The sequence below is a fragment of the Misgurnus anguillicaudatus genome, chromosome 18 (assembly GCF_027580225.2).
Source record: "Misgurnus anguillicaudatus chromosome 18, ASM2758022v2, whole genome shotgun sequence".
Taxonomy (NCBI): domain Eukaryota; kingdom Metazoa; phylum Chordata; class Actinopteri; order Cypriniformes; family Cobitidae; genus Misgurnus; species Misgurnus anguillicaudatus.
In genome coordinates, this window is record NC_073354.2 from 3,758,225 (window position 1) to 3,782,282 (window position 24,058).

General features: G+C 37.7%; 1 protein-coding gene across 17 annotated transcripts in view; it reads left to right on the top strand.

Annotated features, from left to right (window-relative positions):
- The window catches only part of nrxn3b (neurexin 3b), a 407,078-nt gene that overhangs the window by 1,952 nt on the left and 381,068 nt on the right, over positions 1–24,058 (top strand). For 11 of the 17 annotated variants that reach the window (XM_073855572.1, XM_073855579.1, XM_073855575.1 and 8 more), the window contains exons 1-4: positions 2,366–2,571; positions 6,440–7,503; positions 14,252–14,269; positions 16,975–17,004. In XM_073855572.1, the coding sequence (XP_073711673.1) occupies positions 6,807–7,503; positions 14,252–14,269; positions 16,975–17,004 (745 nt within the window). In that variant the 5' untranslated portion in view covers positions 2,366–2,571; positions 6,440–6,806. Of the gene's footprint in view, positions 1–2,364; positions 2,572–6,439; positions 7,504–14,251; positions 14,270–16,974; positions 17,005–24,058 lie in introns of those variants that run through there. The other 6 variants (XR_012358544.1, XR_012358545.1, XM_073855584.1 and 3 more) reach the window with 2 other exon arrangements.

A 24,058-nucleotide genomic window follows, 5' to 3' on the forward strand; every position in this document is an offset into this window, starting at 1 on the left:
TAGTCAGACATGCTACTTTATGTGGTGTATTTTATCTATAGCATGTTATGTTAAAAACTGTAAAATTATAAGTAACCCTGATAACTATTTAAAAACTATTATAAAGCAATTGAATGTTGCGTTACATTATGGTTCTAATGAGAAAAATATTCCCGAGCAGCTTTTGAGAACTTTTCTTGCAAGCAAGTGGAAAATGTATTTTGAATAACAACACGTTATAGCAATTCCCTTTTTCTTTCTTATTTAGTAGGTCAACTTAAATATGTGAGAGCGAAAATATATATTTAGTTATTTCCATGAAGGGAATGTGATGTTAGAAGCTTCATTTTAAGCATTTAGTAGCCTAATTTATTTAAACACTTTAATAGGCTATTTAAAAAAATATTAGGTTTTTTGTGTTCATTTATATTTCTTGTCACTGTTTGCAGGTTCTTTTTTTTTGTAGGCTATGACAGCCCAATAACTTTTTTTTACCAAAAAGGCTTAATAAATGTCACGTTGCATTACAATTTAAAGTATCAATAATGTCAAAAATGTGACATGCAGTTCGTGTGTGTGTGTATGCTGTTTAAATGAGTGTTCTCACCCAACACCAATACGCTTGTGATTCCTGAAGTTTTGACGAATTTTATAGACTTGTTATAGTTCCTTATTCAAAAGTGACACCCATAGATTCAGGCCCACCCGGACTTAATCCATGCCCACCCATATGTCACGTTCTGAATCCGCCACTGTTTGACTGGTTTGGTGGCTCTCAAGAAACTTTTTTTCTTCAAATGATGTACACTATTGACTGAAAAACATTATTGGCCCAGAATGCACTGAATATTATTAGTTAACAAAATATGAAACCAAATGGAATTCCTTTTAAAAATAACAAAAACACACTTTTCAAGCAAACTTTTTACAAAAAAAATATTGGAGCATTATTAAATGCAGATCTGCTTAAATGTTTGTGGATTTTATCCCAAGGCTGTAGAAAAAAGCCTACGGTAAAGAGCGTGACACACTGTAACTGAGAAACTGCCGAGATCCCAAACCTATTTACTGTCACTATACTTTGGAGTAAGACGCTTTCCCAGCATGGCGGATCACTTTAGTTGAAAGCCCTGATAAATAAAATATTTCAAATGTAACTTAATGTTTACAGCATTTAAGCATCAATTCAGTCTTTTGCAATATGCAACCAAAACCTTTGGAGTGTTGTTTGTGCATATGTGACCGGCATGCATGTGAGTGTTGCATTTGCTTTTTTAATGCGTGGTCCCACGAGACCCTTGTGCTGTCTCCATTATGCCGCATCAGTGATCTTTTCATTAACTTTTCTGTTTAATTAGGCTAGGAGAACTACCTCATATGTCACTAGACCAGATTAGCTTTAATCTAAGATTTGGGAAAAACAAATATCTAAATAGTTAAAACAGAAGTTAATATGCATACTAATGCAACGAGTCAATTAGCTGTAATTGTAGTCTTGGACCTGGCAAATTAAATAAATAAAAAAATGTATTCTCAACAATTCAAGTTTGTATATTCTCAGGTTGCTTTTGAAACATTTGATAAAGCTGAAATTTAAAATGAAAATGTATTTATTTTTTGCAAAAATAAAGAACAAACTATGTTTGCAGTTACAAACTAACAAGGTCACTGTCAGATATACCCTTACGAAAATTAACCATGGTTTTACTACAGTTAAAAAACATGTTTGCTGTAGTAAAACCATGGTAACCACAAAATAACTATGGTTTTGACAACCATGATTTTAAAAACATAGTCAAACCATGGCTAGTGTAGTAAAACCATTGTTTTGCTAATCAACCCAGCTGAAAAAAACTATAAAACCATTACAGAAAATTCTAATGGTTTTCATTAAAATACCAATAGGAACCTTTAGCTTTTACCATTAAAACAACTACACTGTAGTGTGTTTTGGGCCATATGGGTTAGGGTTAGGAATCAATAAGAACCAATAAAATTTCCAATAAAACCAATATAATTTCTGTAATGGTGTCTAGTTGGTTTTTTAGCAGGGAATACACACAAAAAAAAAACATGGTGACTACATTTTTACCACAAAAACATGGTTAATTTTCGAAAGGGTATTTAATAAAAAAGAGCAACACAAAAAACGTATGTTGTACTGTTGTGTTACTTTTCGTCCCCTAAAATATACCTCTGTCTAAAACATTATCTTTTAAAAATTACGTTTTTCTGAAAAATTTACGTTTTCCACTACTGTACCATAATGCGTAGTCACTAAATAATTCATAAATCAGGGGGGATTCCTGATAGCAACGTATGTCTTTAAATGGCGTGTTTGATGTAAGTAGTGGGCGGGGCAGCGGAGCTCGCGTGCGGGAGGTAGGCTGGAGCGCATCAGTCGCGCAGAGGAGAGAGCGAGCTTTGGATGCGCGGACACGCGGATGCGGATTATCCCGCTACACTGCACCTGACCTCAGCATCACTACAGCAGCGCTCCATCCATCACTGGACGTGGATTTTACATTTCTCGGACGTATTTGTGAATAATCCGGATTATCGTTTAGGGGAGCGCTTTCTTCTGCGTATAAGGTAAAGCAAAACAACTTTAAGTCATTGTGAGAGTTTCAAAGATGCGTTTGAGACGCATTTACAGTACGTTAAACCCTCTTTGTGTTTTCATAAATGTATGAAGGCTAATGTTTCGCGAATTTGCCCATTAGTGCACAATTAGTGCATTAGTTTTACACTGCGAATTTGAAAATGCATTTTGTATAAGGAAACTGTAAAATTCCTGGTGTACCATTAGCATTCTTTAAATAGTATTGTACCTGGATGTGTAAAATGATCTGGTGTCATTGCTCAGAGACGAGCTGAAGGATGCATTCAGTAGTCTGAACATGCTTCTCTCTCTCTCTCTCTCTCTCTCTCTCTCTCTCTCTCTCTCTCTCTCTCTCTCTCTCTCTCTCTCTCTCTTTCTCTCTCTCTCTCTCTTTCCCTCTCTCCCTCTCTCTCGTTTACACTAAAAAGTTTGATGTCCCTTAAAATTCATCCATTAAGGTCGTGGGGCATAGTTAAGACACAATAATACAACACAATATAGATCCACCCTTTACTAAAACATGATGTATTGTATTTTATTGTTTTTTTTTGGCCTCATGTAAGCAACACAAGCAGTTTGATAAATATCTTTTCATACAGTATCGATATATTTTTCATTCGACACACAACTGAGCGCAACCAACATTTTTTGTTCAACAACGGTGATCACTGTTACACTGCGGGTTGCTATAGTTTGCTCATTTCTCATTCTTTATGAACTCAGGACTCGATGTCAAATTACATTGTCCTTTTTTAATACTTGAAGACAACTCAATGAAGGTGATTGCTGAGGACGTGGACAGAAATTCACATGACAGTAGATAAAACATATATTTTGAGGCGTAATCTGCATACTGTATAAATGCGTTGTTGCCTATATTCGGCATTGCGAGAACAAAACATGTTGGCAATAATTGTAAATCATTTGAGGCAGATGGAAGACTTCCTCTCATAGTAATGAGTAATCTTTTTATACGCACATGCCTTTTGGGAAACAAATGCAACAATCATTCAGTTTGAGTGCATTTTGGATTATTCAACATATGGCAGGATGCGTACTTAATTCCTCATGCCTTTTCGTGTTGAATACCTGGGATGTCTTTGCGTATGCCAGGCAAAGCACTATGAAATCTTTTCCAAATGTTTTTTTTTTTTAAGAAGAAACTTCATAGACTACGGATCTATATCATCTGCAACCCGATAGTCTGTATTGTGTTTGTAATAAATCCTTCACGTAAATGTTGCCAAACCAAAGACGGTTGTCATGTGCTGCCTGCTTGTGAGAATCAGGTTTCAGCCCAGCCCATTTCCAGTACAGCTGCCTGCGGAGGAAGTCTTTCTGAAAACCCTTTCTCCATGATGGCCGGTCTAGTATGGTAAATGTCTCGACCACAACTGCTACATTTACCGTTTTCACCTTTTTGTCTCAAATCTTATGCTTGAAACATGGACAAGACCCACTATCGGCCATGAGCTGGTCCGTGCATCAGTGGTATCGGTTGCCTTAATTCAATATCTGGCTGCCAGGGAGAGATTAACTATTCAGGGCAGGTAGTTAATGGGGCTATTGTGTTGCACCTCTGTGCAACGGCTACTATTGGGGAGGCTTTTGTTAATGGGGGCTTCATGCCAAAGCAACAGCCAGGTCAGGGACGGATGGAATTCTACACACACGTGTATTTCTCCATCTGACATCTGTCAACTCGTCGTGTGCTGTATACTGTAGGTGTTGTGTACAGCAAAGATTTCATTCTGGCCGTTGTGACTTTTCTTTGTGGCTTTTTTGACTACGTTTTATGCAGGTTTAAGTATGAAATGTTTGTTATTTCTTCTATTAAGGTCCAACTTAATGAATCAACCTTTGAACCAAACGTCCTATTAAACCATTTTTTTCCAAATTTCAGAGGCCACTTCAGGATGCAACCCATTTTCATGAAGTCAGTATAATAGCAAGCAGTGTGAAAAGTCGTCCAATACATACGCCAAGTTCCAATTTTGTGTGCATACGCCAGTCCTTCCCGTTCATTTAATACGGCACATTGTTTTATGTATTGGTTTCTCATTTTTTTCTGTTTTTTAAACCATTGCCACTTGGGTTTGGCTTTAGATTTGTGATTTGCTTTAGGATGTCATTTAATATATAGGTTTCTCCATGTTTTTGTCTTTTTTTAAACCATGGTCGCTTGGAGTTGGGGTTAGAATTGGGGTTTGGGTTAGGATGTCATTTTATGGTACAAAAATTGTTCTAACCTCAAACCCAAAAGCAATGTTAGAAAACAGAGAAAATGAGAAAGCAATACATACAATGTCACAAAAAGATGCGCCATATTTAAGGGGTCATTGCATAAAAATTTTATTTAGAGCTAAAACGTCACATGCGTACTCTGGGGAAACATAAGACTTATATTACATCAAAAATATGACCCCTTTAAGTGAACAGAAAGGACTGATGTATCATATGCACGCTAAATTGGAATTTGGGGTATATTTTGCACGAGTTTTCACACTGCATGCTATTTATACGCATTTCATGAGAATAGGCTGTTTTTTTAGACAGACTAAAGACCCGGGTATACTTCACTTCCCAACAAGCGATAGCCTTCATTTTACCATCTAGGTTAAATATAGAGGGTATGCATGTGACGTCACTTTCGGCGAAAGTGACTGTGGTTACCCCTCACTGAGTGGCAAAAGTCTGAGTAAAAGCATTAGCATAGCGTGAAAAATGCTTCTAAAATGGGAAAAGTAGTTGTGTGATCGACTGTGCTAACAGATTGAACAAAAATTAGGAGCGGTCTTTTTTCCAGACTGCATAAAACACCCAAAGAAGAAGTAAATCAGTAGCAGTAGCCATATGTCAGGTATGTAAAATTTTGGGATAAAAATCCTACAAAAATACACCAATGAATACTCTTATTCTGTGTAATTGCAAAGTTTTGTCAGTGAGCCTTCATTAAAAAACATCCATTATGAAGAGCCTTGTGTCCTACAAATGTGGGATGCTTTAGTGTTAGGCAAGACAAACACATATGTCAGGAAAAGCTATGTCTGGCCATATGTCAATGTCCACAGACTACTGGTTGTTTGGCAAGTTGTTAGGGTCACTGTTAAGGCCAACTAAATTCAATTTAAGCTGATAATAGTCAATTTACTGGCGTTTTTGCAGCAGCCGCTATGAAAACCATTGAATGTTTTGCCACTCAACAGGGCTAGCTCTGGCCTGGTCATGTGGAAAAGTGACGTCGTTGCATACGCTCTATAGACCTGATATACTGTACAGTAGTCCGGCTAGTGACTCACTTGTAGCCAAAGAAAACCCCTTGAATTTGGTACGTTTTGCCTAAATAACTTGCGAGATGTATAATATTCCAGTGGTTACGGTGTTTTGTTTCATTTATTTATTTTAGTTTATTTATTTTTGGGCTATAATTAGGTGTCTTTTAAATTTTTATTGACAGCCAAGGTTTTGCCTAGTTTTAACCTAGATGTCTGGCCCGTGTTTGGTCTCTTATACACAAAATTGCTTGCTGGGTTTTTACACATACGCGAGAGGCTGTGTACAGTGCGTGACGCACATGATTTTTGTAACCGCACATATATTCTACGCACATGTATGTAGTATGCAGGCCAGGAGAGGTAGCGCAATTTGTATTTGCATACGAAATGAAGTATACTTTGCAAGGCTGTGCATTAAACTGTGCGGGTAGGCTCACGTATGTGTAAAAAATGAAGTATACTTGGGACTTTATAGAATAAAGAAAGCTGCCCATGTAATTGGTAAATGTTTGAGTGTGTATACTTCATGTACAGTATACTAAGGCTAATGAACATTTCTGTGTAATCTTTTTTCTGTTCACAGATCAGAAAAGGGCCCAGTGTGGCCGTTAACATGTGGCGATATAACCGAGTCACAAATATGGAGCATCTGTGTTTTAATCCAGGAAGTTTTCTCGAGGGAACCTCACCAGTCAAGCCTCTCTAACACAGATCGGGAAAGCTAAGCATTTGTCCACCTCTCATCAAAATAGTGTTTGGAAGTAATATTGGTTGCGCTAAGCGAGATTTGGAGTAGCACTTCCATGGCTTTACCTTCTTTGTCCACGTGCTGGTCACCTAAAGGATTTGATGTTTCTTCTATGGGCTTCCAATCATTAAAAAAACTCAATTAAGGAATTTGTTTTGTTTATTTTTTTGAGGAACCCTGATTATTGCATAATCTTGTTACAATGCCTCCCCTTTCTCAGCCCCATCGTGTACTATTGCTGCTCAGCACCGTCCTGAGTCTCGGTTTGGGCCTAGAATTCACAGGCTCGGAGGGTCAGTGGGCGCGTTATCTTCGCTGGGATGCCAGCACCAGAAGTGACCTCAACTTTCAGTTCAAAACAGCTATATCAAACGCTCTGGTTCTCTACTTTGACGATGGAGGATACTGCGACTTCTTGCTCGTGACTGTCGACGAAGGCAAGCTGAAGTTGCGTTTTAGCGTGGACTGCGCAGAAACGACAATAACCTCCGACAAGTTGGTCAACGACAGCCGCTGGCACTTCGCCACCATCAGCAGACACAATTTGCGAACAGCGCTGGCAGTAGACGGGGATTCCAAAACGGATGAAGTGAAACCGCAGAGGCAGTTTATGAAGATCGTCAGCGACCTGTACGTCGGAGGAGTGCCCCAGGACATTCGGACGTCTGCTCTAACGCTACCGTCAGTTAAGGAGATCACACCGTTCAAGGGGATTATTACGGACCTGGGTTACGGGAATCAGGTTCCAACACGTTTGGGAAGCCACAAAGTCCGGTTAGAGATGGAAGGCTTGTGTACGGAGAATCCCTGTGAAAATGGAGGCAGCTGCACAATGGCTGATGGTGAAACTTACTGTGACTGCTCCAAAACAGGGTATGCAGGCCGTTACTGCAATGAAGGTAGGAACGTTTCTCTATTTCTCTATTTACAGAAAACCGTGTTAATAAATACGTAAATTCGTGTTCCTGGTCTTATTATCCATGATTTATCAGTGAACTTTAAAAAAATATATGTATATCTTCGTTGTCTATAATCATAATTTGCATCTTAAATGGCTTTGCTGCTGATGTCCTCTCACAGCAAGCAATAGCCATCATTTCACTGTCTAGGTTAACTATATACCCAATATAGTTTGGCTATGAGTAACCCACTTCTAGCCAAAATAAACTTGAATTTGGTTACATGTCAAACTAATTTGCTAGATGTATGATATTCCATCATGTAAGTAAAGTCAACAGTTATTACAAGATGTTTCATTTATTTATCTATTTTATTTAAAGGTATAGTCCGCCCAAAAATTTAAATCCTGTCATCCTTTTCTAATCCTCATGTTGTTGTAAACCTTTATGAATTTCTTTTTTCTGATGAACACAAAATAAGATATTTTAATAAATGATGGTAAGCACACAGTTGACGGTACCCATTGACTTCCATAGTAAGAAAAACAAATATTATGGAAGTATTGTGAAAAATGATGAAGAAGATATTTTGATAAATGATGGAAAGCACCGTGTTGACGGTACCCATTAAGTTCGTATTTGTTTTTCTTACTATGGAAGTCAATGGTTTTATACTTTTTTATGTTTAAAATGTGGTTTCATTTGATTTTTAGCCTTAATAACTAAAAAATACAGCTAAGTAGCTCAATAAAACATAATAAAACATGATAACATAATAAGAAAAATCTCGTTTTGGAACCAAACTCTTCATATCGTCTTTTGTGTTTTTAACAATAAAGAAACTCATAAATGTTAAGAACAACATGTGGATGAGAAAATGATGACAAAATTTTTATATTTTTTGTGTAAACTATCCCTTTAGTTTTATTTTGGGGCTTTTAGCCTAGACATCTGGGCTGTGTTTAAATGGCTATTAAACATCTTGAAAACGCAAAAAATTACATGCAGCCTAATGGATAACGTTAATCAATATACATTTAGACATTTTTTCCATTAAGCAGTCAGTTCTGGCTCCGTACTGCTATTGAACTTTTCACACTTTTCACCAACATATCAAAAGATCCTTTTGATTGATCCTAAGAATTTTAATGCAATATCCTCATTAGATTTCTATCCTATATTAGATTTCACATCACAAATAAATTAGTTTTTAAAAATGCTTTATGTTGACTAAAACATTGTTTATATGAAATACTGTAGTATCTTATCATTTATCAACACACACACACACACACACACACACATTATTAACAATATTTTTAAGTAAAAGACACCTCATAATTCATAGTAGCATATACTCATAACATGAATGAATGTATAACAGACAGTATAACAGTATAAATGTTCAGGTAAGACTTGCATTCTATGTACAGGTATATCCTCTTTTCTTAATGATGAAAATGTACAGTGACCCTGTTTGGACACTTAAGCCCCACTGCATGGCCTCTCTTAGATATGAAAACTTGCATATTTGACTAAACTTGCAATTACAAAATAGACTAAAATTAAGTTTGTCTTAGGAAAATGCCTATTGTTTTGCCAGTTGATCTAATTCATTGGCATTTATACATTTTTTAAGTGTGACCTAAGTGTCCAAATACTGTTTTGGGAATATTATATGCAATTAAAGGTGCTGGAGAGACAGATCAGTTTTTGGTTATTTTTGTTCATTCTCAAACATAAGGGAGTAACTAAAATGTTGTAGAAATTGTGTTCATTTCAGACCTTACAACAGGGGATGTCCATCTTTGTTTTTTAATGGTCACTGTGACAGGTGAATTACCTTTTTTCCCCATGAAACACCTAGATCCTTCACATGTTGCGGACAATGGAAGGTACACCACAATTTCAAGAGCTGAACATTTTGATCTGAGATTAGGATTTCTATTTTCTGAGTTCTTAGATTAATACTAGAAGGTCAAATCTTTTCTTTTGACTGTACTTCAATGTTGATACCTACTTGGGATTACTCTCACTGTTGACTTGCCAGCAGGTATTAAAATAAAGACTCAAAAATGATTATATTTTATGAATGCACACAGAATTGCCAAGAGACTTTTGCCAAGAGATTAGTCTTTTCATGTTGTGCCCTGTGTATATTTTGCAATTTCATATGCATTAACATTTATTCAAGGCGTTAATAAAAAAACATTTAGATGGGGAAGGAATTAGAAGACCTGAATGTGCATGCTTTCTTTCATTTCATGATCCAACCCAAGCCCTTTAGTCTGTTCACAGTAGTCATCTTCGGTTGTAGTTTTGCAGGAATCTGTAAAGGACCTCACATTTTTGTATCTATAGATTTGGTAGCTTTTCTTGCCTTCAAAGACTGACTGTTGCATAAACCAAGAGTATCGTAGTGCATGATGGGAAGAAACAATATCATTTGTAAAAGTTAAAAAAATGCTCTGGACCAGGAGATGTATGTAAAGCTGGGGGTCAGTGAAGTATATTGCTATCTCTCTTGCCTTCTGGCAACCAGCAGTCCTAAAGTCCTCTTAATGAGGAGCCAATCACTAACAGGACAAAAGAAAGACATGATGTGATAAATGTGAGCTCTAATGTCAGAACAGTGAGGTTTTGCTCTGCCCGTCTTGTGCTTTGACCGCAGGCATGGCCATCAGAGCCATCACGACTTGGCTTGGCCCCATCAGGCCCAAGTCGTGTCTAGAGATTAATGGACGTGTCTGATAACGGATTGTGCCGTTGATCTGTGGGAACGTTCTGTAATTAGGGGAGTAACGAAAGAGAAATGGCTAATTCGCTGGTGGGCGATGAAGATAAACGACAGGCTTAAATTTAGACTGACACGCACTCAGCCTCTCACAGCATGTCGGCATTTACTCATTTATAGAATTTGCTAAGGTTCAATTGTGCCTTCTGATAAAAATGTTTAGCATCCAAATCAGATAAGAGTATAAACACTTAAGTCTGTGTTTGACGCACACTGCACAAGGTAACTAATTAAAACTACATAGCTTATCGAGTCAGGTTGTGGAGGATGCAACAGAGCATCATGATCTGGCAACCATTGCAGTCGACACATGACCCAACTTTTTAAATGCAGAAAGTGCACTTGACTATACAGTGCATGTGGCCTGGTTATAACGGTTTTCTGAGCATCAAAAAGTGATGTGGAATGCACGTCAATTGTGACGCTAAAGGAGGGGATAGCCTATGCGTAAAAAGTGATGCCTAGTTTCGTTGCTCCTCCAGCTAGACCATTACCAAACCAGCATGATATGGTATTAATTTATGGTCTTTTTAACTGGATTGGTGTTGCAAATAACCCCTGTGAGAGTCAAATAACAGTAAGTAAAAATGAGCGCAGCGCTTATTTAATGTTTGCTTCTGGTAAAAAGCCATATGAACAGTCTGTCCAATGCGTGGTATTGTACAAACACCAGTAATACCTCAACAGACTAGCAGAGACCCTCATAGCATGCAGATGGCACGAGAGAGAACCATAGCAGCAGGGACACAAGCACCCGTATTATCAAGATTAAAACATTTAAAACAATATGCATTTAGCCATAAAACACATCTTCGATCTGCACTGATGTACCACACCATAGTATTCAGTTTTTGAAGTCGTAGTGACCACATAATGCGCAGACTTTACTGGGAAATGCATCTGCTAGTTTAATCTGTTAGTTTATTCATGCTAGTTTATGTGCAAGTGGAAAAAAGTAATTAAATGATGCTTTAACTTTTAGGATACCCTTGAATAAAATAATTGTCGTGTCATTAAATGTACCCTATTTTCTTTACAAGCTCCACATAGTTTTACAGGAGGCTTTAATAAAAAGCAGTTAATAAGGAAAACTGCAAACAAAATGTCAAAACAATGGCTGTGGGCTTAGCTGTGAGGACTAATAAATATACATGAAAATATGACAGTTACTACAAAAGTAGGTCAGTTGAAATAACTGGCAACCTGATTCAGGCACAGTGGGCATTCGTGTCTTTTGACCCAGCATTGGCAAATGACGGGATTTGAGTTAAGGGATGAAAATAGAGCAAAGGATTAAATCCGAGCAGCATGTCATCAAGAGGGATATGGTCACATGTAGACGATAAACCCCTTTTCCCTCTCTTTACGCTTTAAAGGTGCGGTGTGTAAATTTTAGCAGCATCTAGTGGTGAAGTTGCGAATTGCAACCAACGGCTCAGTCCACTGCCCAACCCTCGCTTTTAAAATGCATAAAGAAGCTACGATAGGCATCAACATTCAAACATTTCATCATCAGAGACAACTTAGTAAAAATGTTTGTCCATTAAGGGCTTCTGTAGAAACACGGTGGCACAAAATGGCGACCTCCATGTAAGGGGACCCTCGATGTATGTAGATAAAAACGTCTCATTCTAAGTTTATAAAAACTGCATGTTTGCATGTTTTTGTTAAACATCAGAGAAGGACAGGGTATATTGTTTTAGTGGCAGTCATTTTGTTGATAATTATATAGAGAAATCATGGGATGGTAAGGCGGATACATTTTATTCATGTACGAGCTCTTCTGCATTATTATATGACTCATGTATTTAGTGGCAGACAATAGACAAGCTGTGTTTTTTAACCAGCTCCACAATAGTAGAACTTAAAACATAAGACTATTCAGTGAAATTACCCAAAGTGATTAAAAAGTGCAAAAAAGGGAGTTTTTGAGGTGCTTCATACCATATATCATCATCCCATAAGGCCAAATTGGATTTCAAAAATATAAAATGGCCTGATATATATTTTGAAATATTTTTACAAAAAATATTTTTTCACCAATACATTTTCTGGTCATTTGTTTAGTTTGAAATATATTTTAAAAGTAAATATATTTTAATGCATTTATATTCTCGTCGCATTGGAAAAATATACTTTAGTTTTTATATTTTATAATTAAAGGTGCCATAGAATAAAAAACTGTATTTACCTAGACATAGATACATAAGAAAAGCTTTGTACATGGTACTGACAGCCTCAAACATGATTGTTTCGTACTTCTTATGTAAACCTTCACTCTAAAAACAAACGGTGCTATATAGCACCAAAAGTGGTTCTTTGCTCGTAATCATAGAAGAACCATTTTTAGTTCCATATAGCACCGGTGAAGCACCTGTATAGCACCTGTGTAGAACCATATAGGGGCCATATAGCACCACAAATGGTTCTACATAGCACTATATGGTTCTACACAGGTACTTCACAGGTGCTTCACCGGTGCTATATGGCACTAAAAATGGTTCTTCTATGATTACGAGCAAAGAACCACCTTTGGTGCTATATAGCACCATTTGTTTTTAGAGTGTTGTGCATGCAAAAGACTGCTGAAAAACAGGCTAATCTCAAAATAGCACCAACTGTGACGTCACAGTCATGATGTACACCCCAACATTAAATTACACATTTAATTAATTACAAAGTTGTTAAAATGCTACAAAAAAAGTTGTGACTCCTGAATTTGCACTATATGCTAGTTAATGCTATACGCTAGCTTTTAGGCTGAAGTTCTACTATTGACTTTATATTTACGTTTTGCATTACCTTTTTCCACTCAAATTGATCAGTATTTTCGTCTGATACAGGCCAAACATATAAAGTCTGTTAACTAATGCGAGCTACTGACAGGAGCCTCAGAGCAGAGGAATCAGAGAAGAGCTCAACATTATTATTCATGACCCTTTCAAATAAAGTTAAAAAAGATTATTTCAATGCATTATAAAATTCTAATTAAATAAACTTTAATATTTTGACCAGGAAAAATATATTTTTGCTGTATGGGTTGTAAAATTAAACATGTATTTGTTGCCCCGAAATACATTTTGAAATAAATGTTAACTCTTTCCCCACCATTGACAAGTTATCTGGTCAATTAAGAGGGATACAATAAGTTATTTGGTTGGCCATATACACAATTCAACAACCTACAACCAAAGACGGCGAACCAGATTTAGTGTTTTTCAGTCAGTCAGCATGTTTTTATGCCTTTGTAGAGATTTCAGTCTTTTTTCATTTAGAGATCCATTCAGTGCTATGAGAATGATATCTTTAAATTGGTTGGTCGTATTTATTATAGTAGAGAGACTTTTGGGATGATTCATGTAAGTCTTACAATCTCAAAGGCCTGTTTCAAGGTTGTTTTTGTGTAGAAATCGGTGCTGTTCTCTTGCATTTTCTCTTGCAATCTGTGTGCATTCATTCAATGGGGTTATTCAGAAACATAAAAGCATATGTGGATGATTCACTGGTATACACACACGAGTCTTCAATTGAGAGTAATTTTTTTGTGTCCAGAAATCCACAAACCTCACAACCTCGTAAATTCACACGGTCCACACGGACAGCCGGTTTAGTAACCTGCTTGGATTTACGACCTTATCCAGTGTATGTGAGGAACGCTGTGGCATTCCAAACTCCTAGATGTGGAATAAATCTCCGGTCTTATTCTCAATGTAATGGGGTGATTTGAAACAATAACGTCAATCTGTTTTTCTGAGACAATGGAACAGATATTACAGACCTTTTTCCACAGGGTTGTTTTTTGAACAGGCATGCACAGGGGTAGCAATGTCCCTTGCATGACAAACCAATTGGTTTTAATGTTTTTTGCATGACAACCCTCATGCAAAGTAAAAAGGGTTTCTAACGGTTGAACTTTCTCTGTCTTGCTTTCCCTTTGTGCCATCTTCTCAAAAGCTGTCAACCAAACTCCTGGTAAGTTTGAAGCTGTAAATACAATATATCACTATATAAACACTAAACAAAGTTAAGAATATTTAAATAATGTTCTAATAGTAAATAGAAAAGTCTACTTTTTAATTAGTAGTCGCTTTCACACATAAAACCTGTTCAACTGCTTGCGTGTCAAGAACAAAATATTGTCAACAGTGGTCAACTTGGTAGAAATGTCCTTTGTTTACATTACTAAATATAGTCACTAATAAATATAGGCTACTACTTTGGTAACATATAAATTCTTTAAATTTCTATGGATTTTCCATTTAAAAGTGATGCGTTTAATTGCGGCTCCTTTAGTTTGATTAGCCAGTATAAGGAGGCTTTTATTGCCTTTCATTATAGGACAGTGTTAATACACTGTAAAACATGCTTGGTTTTTACCATTTGGTTGTAATTTAACCCATTACTGGGGTCATACATAAACATTTTCTGGGTTTATTTAACCCAACGGCTTGGATTGTCAGAAGCATGCACATTTTCTCTTGACAGAAATTTTGATTGCCACATCCAATTTGAATTTCCCAGAATATAATGTATTTAATTTTTGCATGTTTGTCACACTTTAATGTTTCAGATCATGAAACATATTTTAATGTTAATCAAAGATAACACAAGTTAACGCAGCATGCAGTTTTTATTGAAGGTTTTTATTATGAAGCGAAACGAAATCCAAACCCACCTTGCCCTGTGTGAAAAAGTGTTAAATGACCCTGTCCCAAATGGCGCACTTCATGTGGACTTAAATTTTGCTTAGTCTACAAGTCTGTGGGGTTTCCCATCTGTCATTTTTATGCTCCAAAGTGTGCTCATCAGCACCATGTTTGCACCCTTTATGCGTTCTTTGGTGAAGGCCGCACTGCAGCAGGCTTCGCGCACTTTACCAACCCAGAAGTCCTTGCGAAAGAACAATCAGACCAATCAGACGACGGAAGGGAGGAGTTCACACTGATGGGCAACTTCTCTTCCTATTTCCAGTGTGACGCTTGAGTCTGTCCCAAAATACGACTCCGGTGCTCCCTCATGGACTCGTGTCAAGGGTCCCTATGGTCAGCACTACATGATGTCATCAAAGTGTGGACTCTGAGGAGGTCCACAAGTCGGAGTATGCCGTTTGGGACTGGGCCAGACTTAACTGTGGTTTATCACACCTGAGTTCAGTTTCTCTAGCCACACCCAGAAATTACTGCCACCCCTGTTCACAATCAAGAAATCACTTCAATAGGACCTGCCTGACAAAGTGAAGAAGACCAAAATATCCTCAAAAGCTACACATCATGTTGAAATCCAAAGATTTTCAGAAACAAATGAGAAAGAAAGTAATTGAGATCTAGTCGTCTGGAAAAGGTTATAAAGCCATTACTAAAGCTTTGGGACTTTAGCGAACCACAATGAGAGCCATTATCCACAACTCGCGAAAACATGGAACAGTGGTGAATCTTCCCAGGAATGACTGTCCAACCAAAATTACCCCAAGAGCACAGTGACAACTCATCCAAGAGGTCATAAAAGACCCCACAACAACATCCAAAGAGCTGCAGGCCTCACTTGCCTCAGTAAAGGTCAGTGTTCATGACATTTCAGAAAAAGAACATCATACCAGTAGTAAAATATGGGGGTGGTGGTGTAATGGTCTGGGATTGTTTTGCTGCTTCAGGACCTGGAAGACTTGCTGGAAACATGAATTCTTTTGTCTACCAAAAAATCCTGAAGGAGAATGTCCGGCCATCTGCAGCAGGACAATGATCCAAAACACACCAGCAAGTCTACCTCTGAATGGCTGAAGAAAAACAAAATGAAGACTTTGGAGTGGCCTAGTCAAAGTCCTCACCTCAATTCTATTGAGATGCTGTGGCATTACCTTAGAAAGACCATTTATGCTCGAAAACTCTCCATTGAGGCTGAATTAAAACATTTCTGCAAAGATAAGTATGACAAAATTCCTCCACAGCGCTGTAACAGACTCGTTGCAAGTTCAGATTGCAGTTGTTGCTATTAAGGGAGGCCCAGCCAGTTATTAGGTTTAGGGGCAAGCACTTTTTCACACATTGCCATGTGGGTTTGGATTTTGTTTTCCCTTCATAAAAAAACTTTCATCTAAAAACTGCATGGTGTGTTTATTTGTGTTATCTTTGATTGATTAATATTTAAATTTGTTTCATGATCTGAAACATTAAAGTGTGACAAACATGCAAAAAAAAAAATGTATAGATTGATGGCACTGTAAGTTGCTTTGGATAAAAGCATCTGCAAAATGTGCAAATGTCTGTCTAAATGGACAGGTTCATTGCCAGGATAAGCAGCATGCGTTTTACTTTTTTAAGACTAGTTTTCTTCTCTTAAAGTTGGGAAATAAGCCCATTAACCACATTTAAGCAACGGATCCTAATCACTTTTGATTTCCAAATGAGAAGACGGTGTTAAAATTATTGTAAGGCTCTATGTGTGAAAGCTCCTAATGCCACAACCTATTGATAATATTGCATTGCTTTACTGTAGAAAGACAGAAATGTTATCAGACTCTTTTCTATATGAGAAGCTTTTCTATTTGAGAAAGCTTCAGCTTTTAGTGTGATAGCCATGGTTTGTCTTTCACCAAACCATGAGTGGTCACAATACCTGAACTGTATTGGTATTGGTGTTAAGTCTTTTCTTTGTCTTTCAATTTCGTTTTCCTCCCCAAGGGTTCGCGCATATGGTGAAGTCTCCACAAGGTATGATCTGTCTTTATTCTTTCATTCGCACATTTTCCAGTGTGTTTAGATAGTTTTTGTTGCACTTGCACATGCATGCGGTTCTCTGCATCCTCGTAAATGTATATGCATGCCTGCTGTCTTCTTTCTGTGACGTTGTGGTGACCTGTCAGCTTAGGAGGCCTGATAATTTCCCCTCGTGATGTCATAGCGTGTCTTGTCATTTTCTTGTTATGTTACTGCAGTGCCAGCTGACCCTTAATGTACAATCACAGATCTGGTCAGTGTATTACTGACATCTTTTTCATGGACTGGCAGATTCACCATACGACTACAGTATAAATAATATATCCCTGAACTAAACTGAACAGCTCTGAATAAAATGCTTTTGAAAGGAAATGAAATTCACCTTTTAGGTGAATGAATAATCTAGAGCGATGGTTTTGTACAGAATACTTGGCCTCTGCCAGCGATTTCTCATATCTGTACAATATTACTAGTATTGCAACCTTATGACTTGGCACTTTCTCTGAAAAGGGTACAAAATATTGCCTGAAACCCTTAGCAATGAAATCTTTCTTTAGCACAGTGTCTGTAAAAGGAGGTTTTTAACCTTTAGACTAAACCGTATATAAGCCTTAGTTTATGTGACATTTGGAATTTTTAATTGTTGCCAACATTTGGAACATAATATCCTAATCTCTAGCAATAAATATAACATAAATATTTAAATTAATTAGCTAAAATTAATAATTATAATGAATATACCTTAATAATAATAATTTGTTTTTTTAAGTTAGGTAGGCAATATTTTTAAAATACATTTTTGGCTGAAAGTCAAAGGTTTAAATATTTTGCAAATATATATTTTCTGTGGAAGTCCCAGGACCATAAAATGTTCATCAATGTTTATATGTTTTGGAGGAAGTGTGACTTTAGAGAGAGCTCTGAAGAGAGGGTGGGATCTATCGCTAGCTGCATACTCCAGCTTTATGCATTTCTAACCAAATGTATTTTTGACAAAAACACTAATTACGACATTAAGCACTCCTATTGCTACATAGGATAATGCTATACTCAATATGGCCGCTCTGGCGACAGAAATCCGGCCTTCCAATTAAAAGAACCAATCATCAATCGATAAAGACTGACGATTCTCTGGGGGAGGGGCTCTATACAGAGTTGTGTGAGGCGCTTGATAACCTGTGCACATGTGGATTAGCTAAAAGCATGTGATCGCACACAAATTCGTACATATCTTATGAGTTGGCTAATTCGTAGGAATTCATGCACAGTTAATCATGCAAAAACGCATGACCCACCCCTAACCCCAACGTCAGAGGGGCAAAGGCAAATCGTACCAAAATGTACATATGTGGTGTTAGGAATTAATACGGATTAGCCACCTGGTAAAATTTGCCATGTACGAATATGCCATAGTGTTTTTTTAGCGCAATTTGAGCTTAAAGCTAACATAACACACGCTGTTTCTGCATTTCTGATGTTAATCTGGAGTACCTATAGAGCAGTGTTACATCTTTTATATCTCCAAAGAGTCTTTAGTTTAATCAGATTTATAAAAGAAAGATTAGCTTTACCGAATCTTTCCAATAACGTACGAAAAAATGATGAAGGAGGAGTTACTACCGCGGGAGGAGCGAGTACGAGTCATGCAACACTATACAACACTGTTTAACTTATGATTCACTACATATTCGTGTCATTTAATATGCACGCACCTAATTTCAACATAAGACAGAAGTCTTACTTACCGCATGCAACTCATGACCCGGTTGAGACTTTTCAATGAAATCCTGCGCAAGAAAAAATACACACAAAACTCCGCTGCTACCCCGGATAATAAAATATATCAATTGTTTCCATAAGGCTGGCTTTCTTCTCTTTACATCCAAAAACACACTTCTTCTTTGTGCCATTGTTGAGTTTTGATATTAAACTAAGCTGCCGCGTGATGTTCGTCAGTTCTAGCGTCTTCGCTGATGGACGGGTGGGCGGGGTTTTCCGGGGGAAGTGCCCATAAAAAGAAGCTCAGTTTAAGTGATTCCCCCTCACGGGGAAGAGGAAAGGAATGTGAGTCGGTAATAATTTTGTACAAGAGGATAATTATATTTTCTGTCAAAACGTTAGACCATGGATAAAAGTTCTCCGTCCTACGACAGATTAACGTCAATTACAAAATTCTTAAATTCACTTTTCATAAAGACGAGTTGTATACAAAGCCTGGGGTGGAGCCAAAGCAAGTTCTTCTCTCTACAGTAAGCGTTCTGTAATGACTTCGCTCAGGATCCGCTCCGGGTTTTCTGATATATATGCCTCAGGACACTTCAATATGGCTTTAAAGGCAAAAAAGCATCTCAAAATCAGGAGACTTCAATATGGCATTAAAGGCAAAAAAAGCATCTCAATATGCATCAGATTGATGGTTTAAAATATGAAATTTTCCCTAGGGGGCATCCTTCTCACCATTTTCACCCCTAACCCATTTTAATGCCTGAATAAAGTATGTGGGTGAATGTTTTGCACTGTAGTTCATTTAAGACATATTTCTGTTCAAGCCATTAACGGATCCGTCAGGTTTCCGATATGTGTCCCCCCCAATGTTAAACTTATTCCTACGCCCCTGACCATTGGCCACAGAGATCTCATTCAATGAACTGTTAAATAATTGGTCAGAGAACTGTTGTAATTGGCTGTGTTTTGTGATTAGTTGTGTTGCGGCATGTCCCTTTTTTGTTCATTGTGGACAGATATTGGCTATGGCTGGAATCGTATCACATCACGTGTAGTTAGGACACTGTGTTAGGTGTAATAAGATTTAAAACAAATTTCTAAACTGCCAAGTTCTGTCCCAGAGCACGAGAAACACTAACATGCTTTTTTCCATTTAAATTCAAGTGATATGGATGTGGAAGCACTTGCGCAAGCAGATTGCCAGCAAGCATGCTCACACCGTATACTAAAGTGCACGTAAATGTCATTTGTCCTTAAGGTGTATGTTTGTACAAGAACTAACTCTTACCCTGCGTATCCTACAATTTACTCTATTCCTGTTTTTCTGTCTTTCCAACTATCTTTCCCTGTGGTCACCTCTTCTCCTGTTTTTCTTTGTGGAACCTCTTCAACCCTCACGTAGGCCGAAACAAAGGTATTGCACAATTTCCTTACCGTATTATGTGTGTAGGACTCGTGTACTGCAGATTAGCATTAATGTCTGCATTGTTAGTAAACTGTTGACCTGGCTTCTTCTCTGCTTGGAAAAACAAGAAACTTTAGTGAGGTTCATGCCTACGCAATCATTCCCACACAGCATAACAGAGAGACATCTAATCGTAACTGTAATGGTTTTTCTTCATGTTCTGAGAAGGAAAATGAGCACTTCACCAACCCTCTACTTATGTTGTAGAGAAATGGGAAGAGGTTATTAGCTCAGACTAATGACTGAGGATCACTGTGTGCTGTGCTGGTGCTGAGGATGATGAAATTACTGGTGGCTGAAGGTCAACCAAACTCTTTGTGATCACAGCCAGCACACGAGTGGGCTTGAGTCTGAAGTGATCCTGGCTGGGTGGGTTCCTTGTGTACTGCAGTGCGAGAGATATGTCACTAGCTGTCTTTGAGGAGTGATTTGAAGAGTTCAGCTCTAGTTTAGATAATCTCTGCTCAGAGCTCTGAGTCCCTCTGTACAGCACTGGTGATCAGTATTCACTCCAACTAATTATCCCTAGTATCCTCTCTCTCTCTTACTCTTTCTTTCTGTATGGATTCATCCAAAAACCCTCTTATTAAATGCACACATACTCAAGCTTCAAACCAGATGCTCAAACGTATACCTAGGGGTGGGCGATATGACCAAAATCTTCTATCACGATAGGATTAATTTTATATCATGATAACGATATGTATCACGGTAGAGGTTTTTTTATGTTTTAATAAGGTTTAAACTTTAATACCATAGAAATGTTCATAATTCTCACAAAAAAACATATACAAGCATAGAAAGAAGATAAAAAGCAAACAAAACTCAAGCTCTCTGAAGATAAACAGTCATATAAGAATGATAATAAATAATTATGCATGTATGTATAAGCCTATACATATTTTTATTTAAGGTAGAAAAGTGATTTAATCAGGAGCAGTGAGAGATTTTCTCTCAATGCTGTTTGATTAACACGAGTGACAGACGGGAGCAAAATTAGGTAACTTCCCCTTTAAGACCAACGTCCAGATCCAATACACTGTCACACATGCGCTTTCTGTTTTAGCTGTTTACTTTCTCTTAAGACCTGACTGGTCGTGTTTATGAGGATGCTTGCAAAGACGGGAATTTTGACGCATATATGTATTTAAGGCCAATAAAGCGGGAAAAATGCTCGCGAGCTTAATGAGCAGCAGTCGCGCGACTTGCGCGTTCCTCACAGACAGAAAAAGCAGCGGCTGCGCGACTTGTCCGCTCCTGACACACAGAAAGAACGCACGCATACAGATCTGTTGTCTGTGTTTCAATGGCTTAAAATAACTTGTTTTAAAACTGCAGTGCTTAAATACGTGTACAAACGTTACGTTTTCGTGACCACGCGCACAGGAGCGTGACGTGGGCACGTAACCTCGATAGAAACGATAGTCCAAAATCTCTACCGGTTGACAATTTTCTACCGGTTAATTATGTCTACCGGTTTATCGCCCACCCCTACGTATACCCTAAAAAATGCTGGGGTATTTATTAACCCAGTGCTGGGTCAAAAACGGACAAACCCAGACGTTGGGTCAAATAGACCAAGAATATGTCTCAACAAATAATTTAAACAACCCAGCATTTTTAGACTGTAGTATGTATAGCATAGAAAGTCACTATACTGTCAAAGTTTATTGTATATTCTTCCATATAGCCATTTTTCAAAGACTTTTAACCGGTGGACATCATCTAAACATCACAGATTCTCTGTCTCTTTGCTCGAGTGTGCTTCAGTGCTTATGTAACATGGCGAACACTATTCAGACTCATAATATGCCTTTAGCGGTCTGTAACATTACAGACACTCACCCTTTTAACACAGAAATGTGTGTTCGTGCCTTATTCACGTATACAGTATGTGAAATATTTAATGGAAGTTTCCTGCACATGGTCAGGCCATTTTGTGTTTAGGGTGTTTTATACTCCTGGATGTTTACACTTTTTCTCTTCAGTTTGTTTTTGTAATCTTTAGCTCTATTCAGACGGGACTAGAGGAGATTTCCCAGAGGAAGTTTGGTGAATTTGTTTGTCACAAATGCCTTTGGTGATTTTAAACCCGTCCGAATTAAGCCCGCACAACCTTTTGTAACTTATAGGGGCGATTTCCTGTACCGGGCTTATCCTAGTCTGCATGTTTGTGCTGCTTTAATTTAAAAACACCTTGTACTGACACATCTTATCATATATCAGTGCTATTGTTTTGTCTCAAGATTCACACCAGTAATGTTTTTTGAAAGGTTTGTTTGTAAATATCCTTTTTTTTCAATTCAATTGTATTTATATAGCGCTTTTCACAATTGGTAATTGGTTGAAAGCAGCTTTACAATAATAGAAGCAGGGGAAAACACAGATAATCGACAGACAGCATAAGTAGCAAAATACTGCAGCTATGAATAAACTTTACAAGCGAGCGTGTTAATGATGTAACGTATAGAAGAGGGTTTTAAGTTAAGCCAATGTCAGCTGACTCCCAGGGGTTGAAAATAACCCTAGGAGAAAAACCTCCCGCATTTTTTTAGCCAGGAGGGAAAAAGGTCCTAGGAGGAAAAAACTATTATAACTAAGGCCTAGTCCTGAATTAATCTTAATTCTCTGTCCAGGAAACTGCACCATAGAGCATATTACCTGCAGTTTCTCAGCTAACTCGGGAATCCGCTGAAAAATCCCACCTGGATATGAATGTTTATTAGAACAGTATCTATTTCTTTTTATTGTAATTTTTTTCTTGTTGTCATTTGTTTTGACATGTATTGTATATTGCAACTAAGCTTTTCTTTGCAGTGCCTAGTGCACATCCACTATAAATTTGAATCTTTTTGCCATCTTAATTTGTGAAATAACATAAAAAACATTACTGCAGGATCCTGTCTGAGATCAAAATGAATATTTCATTGAGTGAAATCATAAAAAAGCATAGAAATGCCAGTGTATGGTGTTTGTCACATACATAATTATATGTTCTTAGATTTTTATTAACTACACTACAGTTTTGGAACACTCACTCGCTCTTTATTTGTATATTTTTCCAGATTACAAAATAATAATAAACCCATCCGAACGCTTAACACAAATGTAACAGTGGGATTTATGGTGGTGATTAAAAGCATCCAAAATAAATCAAAACTTTTTTATCATCTAAAGTGCAGTCACCCTTTGCCTAGAAATTGCAAAACCATACTCGTGTAATTTTATTAGCAAGATTCTTGATGTTTCACCTTAGGATGATTTTTCACATTTAATCTGAGCTCTTATTGGCTGCTTTTCCTTTATATTCAGTCTAATGCGGCTTTCACATAGGACGCGGTGTGCGCTGGGCTGCGCTATGAAACCCACTCATTTCAATGGCTTGTGTTTTAAGTCAAGTAGCTCGTTGTAGGTAGGCAGCTTAAAGTTACGTGAAATGAAGACGGGCAACATCAGTCTCTGTATTCCTCATGCACTATTTAACCCAAATATAAACACTGTAGTAATTTATTGAAAAACCTGCCTACTTTGGTCTGGCCAGCAGAGCACAAATCGCTTGGCTGCACTGAACCCAGCGGCGAGCTCACACACACTGCGTCCTTTGTGAAACCCGCATAATGGTGCTTTCCCACCAGCCGTGGTAGAGGCGGCCAAAATGCGCTATTCGCACGTAGTTGGACGACGCTTGAACATTTGAGTTCACTTGGTTTTTTCGCACGTGAAATTCTAGTCATTCGAGACATTCATGTGGAAATTCGTGTCATGGGAGGGGTTTCTATGACTTCGCTGAGACTCCGCCACTCCGCTTGCTTCCTGTAATCACGTCACAACTACAGCAAGGTCCTGATTGGTTAACAC